The sequence below is a fragment of the Atta colombica genome, unplaced genomic scaffold (genome assembly GCF_001594045.1).
Source record: "Atta colombica isolate Treedump-2 unplaced genomic scaffold, Acol1.0 scaffold274, whole genome shotgun sequence".
NCBI lineage: Eukaryota > Metazoa > Arthropoda > Insecta > Hymenoptera > Formicidae > Atta > Atta colombica.
In genome coordinates, this window is record NW_017259375.1 from 2,572,822 (window position 1) to 2,584,377 (window position 11,556).

The window sequence follows — 11,556 nt, forward strand, 5'->3', positions numbered from 1 at the left end:
TCTCTCTCTCCGTTGATAGCCCAGCACTAGCGCACCGTTTTAAGGGAATTGCTCTGTGTTTAATCAGACATCGCTGGTTCTCTCGGGTTAAGGCATCGCCGTCATCTTGATGGCGATGGCGACGGCGATGGCTCGGATGGCGACACCTAATTCGTGGAATCCATTAGTCTAGGGAAAAGCCCTCACGGGCAGCCACCCCCTGCGCGTGTTTGGCCATCCACGAGAGAAATGGTGGCAACGAGAGTAACAGCGATAGCGCGACAATAATAGCCGATGCCTCAATGCAGCATCCTGACACATGCCAGAACTTAAGAGAAAACAACAAATCTAATAAAGAAAGTAGAAAACGATTTTAATAAAAATCGATTTATATTATATTGACATATGAGACATTACAGTATTCGCTGCTGATTAAATTTCATAAAATATGCAATAATCTTTATCCGAAATTTTATATTTATATATCAAACACAACAAGCATCGGTCATTTTACGACTTTTATTTCTTATATTTATTCGATCGCAATCGAAAAGAAATCTTAACCTATATATAAATAAAACATATGAATAATTTTGTTATACATCGTAAATTACAAAATTGATTCTCTTTTATTGGATATATCTACATGTTTATTTGAGATTAATATTTACACAACATATATTTTTATCTATCTCTTTTTCAACAATGTATAATATAATATTGTCAAAAATTAAGAATCAATTTCTTAAGAATCTTAAGATTTTGTCTTACATATAAAATATACGACAGTGAATATATTTTCTGTGACAAAGGTATAATCTTAGCGCGTTACTTATGCCATCAGTGAATATAAATTAACCTTAAAACATTTCTCACGCCTACAAGCATGCACTCGGTGCCTATGTAAATTAATTTGCTCGGGGATAAACGTGCCACATATCTATTAAATACGCTATCGTGTAGAAAAAGGCCCTTTACAGCTACGTCATAAAAAATGTATGAAAGATCAAGGGTTTCTAGAAGTCAGATCTTTTCCTATCTTCCTTATTTGCCAACTTCCTTGACGAATATTTAATGCGTCATAATTTTCCATTTCTGAAAATATAATATTTATGGCGATTAGTCCATGAATTAAAATTTCATTGAATCGCGCTTGAAATAGACCTGAAGAATACCTCTGAATTTCAAAGATTATTTAAAGTATTGAAGAGAAGAGATAGCTGAAAAAGTTACTTACATGGAACTCGTTACCAGTCATTAACTTTAAACGAATGTAAGCTGAGGGTGGAACTCGGTTTAACATTGAAGCAGCTGCAAACGACTTATGTAATCGCGTTTGTAGGTTACATCTTGCAAAGTAAAAAGACGCCCTAAAACAAATTCCGGCATACATCTCGTTACATGAAAGCCTCCACCGAGCAAATGAATTTATGTAAACTCCAGTACCTTCATCTTTTTTATTTGCTGTTGAAACATCACTGGATCATAAGACGGTCTTCGCGCTCGCCCGAGGTACATTGCTGGATTAAGGAATAGTAATACGTAACAGCATGGACGGTACACAAAATGTGTCTCTCAGCCATATTATTTTTACGGAATGTTGAATGTAATGTGAGAAAAACATGAGATGTTCCATATAATCCGTCTCAAACTTCCCTTAATTATATTTGGAATATTTCGGACGTACTGTTTTTATTTAGATGTAGAGAAGATTATAAACTATTAATGTTTATGTGACGATGTTATGTCGTATAAAAATTTGCTTATTAATCTTTAAGTGGATAGATGGAATGCCACAGCATTCCAGGTATAGTTTTCTTTTAAAACCTTATTTATAGAAAAGGAAAATAAAAAGTATTGCTCAAATGCCTAAAAGTCTTAAAGTTTATTATATACCTTACACATTCATGCATCTCATGGGAGTGTAACTAAAGTAAATTAACTAATGTAATATACTACAGAGAAAGATCAATTTTGCTGAAGTATATAAAAATTATCTTATAGATACAAATCTGAAAATAATTTTATTGGACTATCAAAATAATTATGTAAGAATCTCAAGCATAATAAAATGCCGCAAAAAGTTTGGACAATTAGCTTGAGTGTCCTACATAATTATTTTGTGCAATTTAAGTGACTACATAGGTAATATATAAATTTACATAGTTTATTTAAGCACTTAAGATCCAGATTATTAAAGGTTTTCTTTCCCTTCTTGTTAAAATTATTTTAATTTAACAAAATTATTTTTAGATTTATATTTAGAAATATAAAGTGTCTAAAGTTTTAGGGGATGTTTTGACCCATCTACCAACTTGCGTCTTCTTAAACCTATCTATTTAAAGATTAAAACTGATATGTCTGAAAATTGCAAGAAATAAGTAAGAAAAATGAAAATGACATCAGGAGAAATATAAAAATCTGTCTGTATAAAATTTAATTATTATATAAATGTTTATTGAAGGTATATTTATAAGAAATTGAAATTATTCAAATTTGGATTCAATTCCGAACAGGACCAATTTTCTCCGTAATAATTTCCAGCAGATGTGCATCTCTGACATTAATTTGTCACAGTTTCGCGCGTTATTTAGTCGACGAATTTTATCACCGCGAGTTATTAGACTCACAGTTTTATCACGAGCCGCGTCGCTCGCCGACGGAAATATGCCGCGCGGTATCTCACGACGAGAAATATGCGTCACGAAACGAAAGTTCCATTTACGCGCGCACGGCACGCGGTGAATTATTATTTTTCGACTGGCCGGAAATTTCTCATTGTCAGCGTTTCATAGTCGCTTTCGGAATGTCGTCAGTCTCGTCATTCGACTTGACAACAAAAAATGCAAAATCCAATATTCCTTGCAATTTTTGTTGCACTTTTTCAGTTCCACATTCATATTTGCAAAAAATTTTTTTCTCTCTTTTTTCACTCGATCCATTAACGATGTTGTGGATATACGAAAGCACTACTCGATGTATCGTGCACATGTATATACATATTTGATAGGAGTAAAAATATTGTCATTATGATGTTTTTCAGTTATGTTTCTGTTCATTTCGACAAAATACCAGATTACATATTGATCACATTTTTCATTCAATAATTATTTATTTGATTTATTTGATTTCTAATACAGTTCACATAACTCGATAAATTTCATGAATTCCAACAGTATACTCCTCATTTATTCGCGAGAAGCGCAAAAGCCTTTATTTCGACCATGCAATTTTACGTGACAATAATGACGATCATGAGAAATTAATCGGCTGCATAAATAATTTCAGTACTGCGTTATTATACATGGAATTTGTTCGTGATCCGTCGCGCAAAGAGCGAGAGGAATTTATCAGAAATACAATTATCGTAATAGTGCACCGCATCATGATATACGAGCAGATTCGAAAAATTGTTCGAGACAAGTGCAATAAAAATAATGTGACGGGCTATAGCGAGATATTGTAGGAATAAAATAATGACAGTGTGCGCGCACATTTACGCTCGAAAAACGAATGAAAAAAACCTTATCGCTCTTGAAAACTCAACGCTTTTGGACGTATCAAAAATCGCTCGCGAACAAGAGACGAAATATCCATTGCTACGTTTTACAATTAAAAGTTCATTCTGCGCGTAGCTTATTTGACAAGTACGTGGAATGAAAGCGAGCGTCGTGCGATTTGCGCGCAGTAAAATTTATTACGCCAGCTTTCTGCTAAAAGTTTCCAACAGGCGTATCTAATTGCGAATACTTGAATAGTATTGCGGAAACGAATTATGTTAAATGATAGCAGCTTAAATCAAATGGCATTTATATGAAATTGGACTCTTTCTTTCGTTTTTTAGGTTCAAAGAGATTCCGAAAATGCTTATTTGATCGATTTATTCTTTTTACACGCATGCGGAATGCACTTGTCCAGATCTGAAAAAAATCTCTTTGATCTTCCGACAATTTTGTATCAATAATGTAGGATTACGAATCAGAGACTTCAAAGAGAAGTGAAATATTTCTTTTTTTTTATGTGTGCTAATTAATTTATTTAAAAATATTACAATATGCACACGGAAAGAACGATTTTATTAAAATTGGTATCTATTTAGCTATAGATATTTATTTATTGTAAATATTATATTATACAGATTCGAAAAGAATTTTATTGAACTATCAAGATAATTATGTATCCTCTAAATTTTTTGAAGCGAAATCTCATTTTTAAAAAATTCAAATATCGCCATTATTAAAAAAGTGAAAAATGTGCATTCTTAAATAAGAATGGAGATTCTCACTTTTTTGGATGAGATTTCACACATTTGGAGTGACATTCACTCCAAAAAAGAAATGAGATTTCTTTTCTTTGGAATTAATCTCATTCGAGCAAAGAGTGAAAATTTGTCATTTTTATTCGAAAGTGCAAATTTTTCAATCTAGAGAGTCCAGTGGCAATACTTTAATTCTTTTAGAGTTAGATTTTACTTCAAGAAATTTGCTTCAAGAAACTACACGTTGCATGGCACAACTTCCTCTAAAAATACAATCGAATGTTATATCTGTCAAGTGTTCCTGTTTCTTTTAAACTAGATTGATTATTATATGACGTTTCAGGACAAAATTCCACAATTGATAATTTTCACACAGGATATAGAATATTCGACTCCACGAAAACGTGTTGACTCGATAATTTTGAACATTTTTGACAATAGTGCTGATGTTCGCTTGAGTTCTATACGAATAAATTATTATCAAAGATTGTTCCACCTAATAAATATTTTTTAAACTATTTTAACTATAGTTACTAGCGCATCACTTAGCGGAAATATATCATATTATACCGATTATTTTCAGCACTTCTGGTTATAGTTCTGAGTTATTCCGATCGAGTTCTATACGAATAAATTATTCGTATAGAACTTTATTATCGAAAAATAATTAACACAACACATTTCCGAAATCAAACAAGCATATTAAATCTTTCATTTCCTACAATAATTTAATTGCTTGGCAATAAATAAGAGTAATGAAAATAAAGTTTTCTCGTTACGATCTCACCACGCTTTTAATTCTACAGAACGCTATCAACACGTAAATTTTATGTATTAGTGAGCGAGGCCATTGAGCGCTAAGCTATATCTTCAATGGTCATTAGAAGGTTCAATTTGCAATGCTAAAAGCTAAAAGAAGCGAAGAAGAGCTCTTAAAAATTCTATCATGCATTAATTGCACTTCCCGAATCAGTATTATAACAGACAGCGTGATTTCAATTTTTATGCAGTTTTGTGTTATTATTTTGTTACAATGTATTATTATTGTATTGTGTATTATTATTCTATATTTTATTTAAATGTTATAAGAAGATATACATCTAACTAGGTTACATACTCCGTATCATTTAAAGATTGAGTATAATAAAATATTATCGTATATCATCGCTCATTCTTTCTTTCTTTTTAAAGTAATAATTTATTTATTCGTATTTACAAAGGTTTAAGTTATTACATTTACATTTATATTTTTAGTAAATATAAATGTAAACAAATATTTTATCATTAAAAATGTAAAATGCATTCAAATTTTTATGTTAATTAATTAAAAGTAGTCCCTATTTCCTCACATAAAAAATACGTTTTTTTTTTATAAAAATTTTTTGATAAAATTGATAGCGATATTGTATTACTCAATAGAGCGATAGCATTCTAAAATTCCGCTCCGTGCGAAGCGATGGGTGACTTTTCCACTGGCAACATCAACTACTAAATTTTATCAAATCCACCACTATGGCACTGAACCGCATTTGCTTCAACATTTGCGGCTGCTTGTGACAGCAATAAGCTGAAAGGCTTTCGATGCCAGCTATCTATCTCATCGCAAGTCTGATTCGCTCCAAGAGATATTATCCTCCTGCTTCGGTCAGAAGATGAGCGAAATTCGATGTGCACATGTGCTATTCTGCGTCATGTTCGTTCGCTTTTAGCAGCAGATGGAGATGAAGAAAAAAGAATGCAACATAAAGAAGCGACATGGATTTATTTCGCTTCTTGGAAGCTCCCGTACGAATAGAATGAGCAACGAACATTCACCTTGCAAATAAAATGCGCATTCCTTTATACTAAGATAGGAAATACGAGAATATAATCATCTCTATATGGCATCTATTTTTGTAAGAGAGAAATGTGATAGAGATATCGTCTTAAAAATACTGAGATTTCCGAAAGTACGAGAGACACTCCTATTCGTAACGCATTATTGGAATTTTGCTACAATTTTTTTTAGCCTGAGAGCAATTTTTCTTGACCTTAGTGAATATTTTAATTCTTTTTTTCCGATCGATAGTAGATGGTAATTTTATTTATACAGAGAGCTGCCGGTCTACAATGAAATTTCATTTGCTTTTTAAGCCGGCTAACTAGCGGATGACTCCGTGACAGTAGAACATCGTTAACCGCGTGATACCGCACAAATGTATTTAACATGTGCGGCGTAAAGCCTTGTGGAAACCTTTCTTGCTCGAGGAACGAATATACCGGGTAACTGAAGACACAAGCGAGTTTCCGGGCCAGCAGATCCGTGCTGTGGTTTTGTCTGTACACAAATGTCGGTGTGTGTGTATACATTCGCGCCGTGTGTATGTACATGAAAAGATGGAAGGTCTCTCTCTGTCTCTATAGCTCTTCCTTTCGCCCGTGTCTCCATCACGAAGGTAAGAAGAAGTTAATCCCAGCCCTTTCATGGGGATCGTAACAGTAGCGTTGCACAAAGGGATGGAATGCACTACGCAAATTGCGTCTTACCTACAACGTAACGTACAATTACGTTTTGCAAATGGATGGGATATTCTGTCAAAATTCCAGTTTATTTTCTTAGGCATATAAATGGTAACGATTTTAATGAATAAGTGGAATTAATGAATTTGTCTATAAATGAAATCTTATTTTATGCAAATTTATGTAGATATATTTGATATCTTTAATTTCTTTGACATGCATAAAATAAAATTGTCAATTGGAAACGAAATTAACAATAAAGGAATATACATATTATTAATTATAAAATTTTATTTAAACAATTATAAGAGTGGAAAGATTAGATCAATAAGAATAAATCAAATAATAGAAAGAATCCTATTTTCGATTGAATTTAATATTTATATGCAAATATGGATATATTATTAAGTACCAACATCCGCTTTAATCGGAAATAAGATTCTTTTTATTGTCGTACATTTAATTTATTTCAAAATTCGTTATAAATACTTGTAGACTGATTTGATGTTTAAGCAAAAACAAATGTAATTTTATTCTTGGGTTATTTGCTCATTTTTAAAATTATTTTTATATCTATTATTTTATGTATTATTATACATTATATGTGGATATATTATCTAAATAGCCGACTTGAAAGAGTCGCCTCTAATTAAACGCATAATCTTACCAGAATGCATGGGATGCACAGCAGCGTAATCCGACCATGCAAATCAGAATTTCGAAAATTCCGCACCGCTGGTTAAGATATTGTCGGAATTTTCGCCAGTAAACTCCGGTTGAAATTTTTTTGAATTTCGAGAACGACGGTCGGTACACAGCCGAGATCAGCCACCTGCTCGTCGGGGATTTGATTTTAATTTTTTCCGGAGCTCATTCAATTTTTCCCTTGCTTTCTTTTTTTTACTCTCGTTTTTATTCTTCCGCTATTATTTTCGACCAGCTTGCGCGGGAAACAGTAAGCGTGACACAACGTAAGAGAAGTAAGTAAAAAAACGAAGAAAAAGACAAGAAAAGAAGGGAAACGGAACGGACGTAGGGAAACGGAAAATACCAAGAAAGTTGAAATTTGATGCGCAGGGCGGTGCGACAAGAAAACGACGGGTGGTTACACGCGTACACCCACACACATATTATACATACACGAAGCCGTACACATGGTCCGCATCCGCGCATATTTTCCACTCGCGAATCTACATGAGTAACGGTACCGAAATTTTAGGCGGCGTCGCCATAAATTCCGCGAGAGAGCGCGTTCTCGGGAGAATGCGTTTCCTCGGGATACAGCGCCGTGTATCTCGTTTTTCGTTCGACCTGGCCGCTGGTTCGAGCTTCCATCCGTACGCCGATAGGATATTTGAAATTGAGATGTGGCGTTTCAAAAAACGCTGAGATACTTTACGACACGCTCCGCTCTCTTGTCATTCTTTTCTCGCGACGAGACAGTAATTAGATACAGCAATATCGATTTCGCTGTATTGAATATTTTTTTTTTAATAGAATGATAGTTTCGTGTATAAAACAGTCGTAACGGTTGTTAACTTTATAAACAAATTTTTTGAAGCTTTTATCGATAATTTTATTGAAGAAATAAAGAAGTAATATGGAGAAAAATTTTTCTCTATGTACAGTAATGACAAAACTTCCGCGATTATTAAAAATTTATAAGCAATCAATTTTCGCTCACAGAGCACATTGTTTGCATTTATTTCTGTTAATTGCATTGGTTTTGCAATTCGGGATACATTTAAATTAATACATAACAGTAGATAGTGATCTAATTTAAATATATAATTTAATGCATTCTAATTTACCGAATTGCGTATAATATAATTATGTAAGATTAATGTACGCTGCATAAGATTAATTACGAAATTGCTTTTACATAATGACAATAGTAATATCGAGGATATAACGTGTTTTAATAATAATATCATTAATAAATAATTTACAGTTTGTAAAAAAACTCGATCGTGACGTATAAATTGAGAAATAAAATTTGTTGAAAGAGCGCGTTTCTTTTCCTACGCGATGAGAGTGAAAATTTCATCTGAGAATCGGGATCGATGGAGCGTCATTAATGCAATGACGTAGTCGATTTTTCTCGATAGGAAAAATCGGATATTCGCTACCTCGACTCTCCTCTTTCGGCAGGAAAATCCATGCGAGTTAAGAAAGCATTACGCGAATTCCCTCGTGGTAACGATTCGATTGTCATGGAAATTTTATGGGACGAAGATTAATACCTGGAACAGTCGCGTTTAGTTTCACCGAAATTTAGTGCAGTTTGCGTTAAATCAATTTTATCGTGGCCAAAAATCATCGTCACATTTCTGTCGTGCATGAATCGAATTTATTTTCCTGCACCTTCCGACGGAAGAAATCCTAATCATCGAATGCCCCGCTATCGATTTTATGAGACTCTCGAAGAGGAGTATTTCTGGTGGAATACAAACGATAAAAGGATCGTTATAAAATTCGAGAGAATCGAGTTGTAAAAAAAATATATAAAGCTCGCGGGTGATGCTTGCGGTGACCTCGAATGTAACTTGTAAGTAGAAAAAGCCTCGAAAATAATAATGCTTAAACGACGCTATATCCCGTAACTTTTCAACTCTGGGATTTTCGCAAGCGCGACCGCGACCGTACACAAGAACAAATATGGTCACACATTTCTGGAAACGAAAACGCACGTATTTATTTTAACATTTCACGCGTCTATTGTTCGCGTTTGAAAAATGTACGGTCTCGCTGTTACGATAAAACGTACGCTTTGCTGGTCTGTTCGGCACCGTGTTTAAAGTCTCGTAAACAGCGCGAACTGCTAGTTATGTCAGACGATAAAACAAAAAATGCGGCGCGACCGCAATTTTACCTTTGCGGAAGGGGAAAGAGAGAGGGAGAGAGAGGAGGAGGAGGAGGAGGAGGAGGAGAAGAGAGAGAGAGAGAGAGAGAGAGAGAGAGAGAGAGAGAGAGAGAGAGACGGGAAAGGAGAAAAATGTAACACAGGTACGTTATGAAATTGTTTATTTTTGTTTGTTTGACGCTTGTGTTGCGATTCGTTCTGACTGTAATCTCTATAATAAGATAATATCAGCAAAAACGACGATGTTTAAAATGCGAAACAGACATAAATCAGTATGATAAAATAATTGAAATTGCGACAATAAAATTCGATATTATAAGTTATAAAAGTTATATTTATAATATGACGCGTTAAAGAATTAATGATTATCTAGTAGAATAGGAATTACATATTCATGTATCTAATATCTCTAATATTTCTAAACTTATTTTACATTAAATTATTATTATTAATAGATATGAGTAAGAGAGCGTACGAAATTATAATTACATTATAATTTTATATTTTCTCATATTGCATATCTAACAGAGATATATTCGAATTTATACTCCAATAACGATTAACCAATAGCGATAAATGTAAAAAAAAATTATTGAAAATTTCAACCGTGTTGAGATCCATTTAAAGAGCGTGAAGCAAGATTCTCTAGAACTTCTGATAAATCAGTATCCCGAGCAAGGAGCAAAGACGAATGACTGCTATTCGCAATTGCAGGACGGCGTGAGTCTGCAATTTACGCCGACGGTGGAGGACGAGGGAAAGTTTCTAGTGTGTCGTGCCGAGAATCCGAAACTGCCGGATGCCAGTATCGAGGACCGATGGAAGCTGAAAGTGCACTGTAAGTACAGATCGAATGATGGTTGATAATATGATGGTGACTCGCGCATTCGCGAAACATGGCTGCGTCACGATACGAATAATGTTCTCGCTGCAACCAGATATGTATACATATATCACTGGATTATACATATAAATGTAGTCAGATACATATATATATATATATATATATGTATGTACCGCAAGACTACATAAAAATATTAGTTTCAAAAAATTATTTTATTGATTTCGCGATATCGAATGTGAATCAATTACGAGCATTCTTGAAAATGATATTTACCAGATTTTTTGCTACATTTTTTATATTGACAAATTTCTTTTTTCAAATTTTTAAAATTTAATCGTCATCGTTAGAAAAAAAAACAAATGATTGCGAGATCCTTTGTATATTTTTAGTGTATTTCCAATAATTGAAAATTAATAATTCGATGCGGATAAGAATTTTTTCTTACGCTTGACGTAAGCGCGCATAATTTTTTCTGAAACATCAGTCGATGATTCTTTTGCTAATTATCACGCCGGGAGAAAGAACGAATCCGATTATACCGATAAATTCTCCTAAAAGCCGGCACGAAATTTTCTTCATGATAAACATTCGGGTAAGCGATTGGAATTTTATTCGAACGAGTTCGAATAACAAGCGCTTCACGTGGTTACTTTTAGACAAGAGTGATTCTTGTAAGTCTCTTGGACCTTATAAAAGAAAATAGTGCTCGTAATGCATATGTATATATTATCTTTCTTTGATCGTTTTCAAAGCGAAGAAATTAAAGAATCGAAAGAAAAGCAGCACGATTTTATAAAAATAAATATAAATAGATATCAAAAAAATTTGATAAATTCTGATATCTAAACATCTTTAATTTTATATAATATTTTATTACAGCTTTGACACGTAATATTTTATTACGTGTTGTTTATAGAACATATATTATCATATATAATATGCATATTTTTAGGGATATTGTACTAATTTCAGAAATTAACTTAAGTGATCAATTGTTTGTATTACTTACAATTAGCCATCAGTTAGAATTTGGCAAATTATTTGTTTTAGCGCAAATGCACACTGCTAAGTACATATTTATCCATTGTATACCGATCGTATTATATAAAATGG

The 11,556-nt window shown here is 33.3% G+C and overlaps 1 protein-coding gene across 1 annotated transcript in view; it reads left to right on the forward strand.

Annotated features, from left to right (window-relative positions):
• The window catches only part of LOC108689635 (synaptogenesis protein syg-2-like), a gene marked incomplete at its 3' end in the record, with an annotated part of 148,728 nt that extends 138,291 nt beyond the window's left edge, over positions 1-10,437 (forward strand). The window contains exon 8 of the mRNA XM_018196489.1: positions 10,314-10,437. Coding sequence (XP_018051978.1) covers positions 10,314-10,437 — 124 coding nt within the window. The remainder of the gene's footprint in view (positions 1-10,313) is intronic.
• Between the last annotated feature and the right edge of the window lie 1,119 nt (positions 10,438-11,556).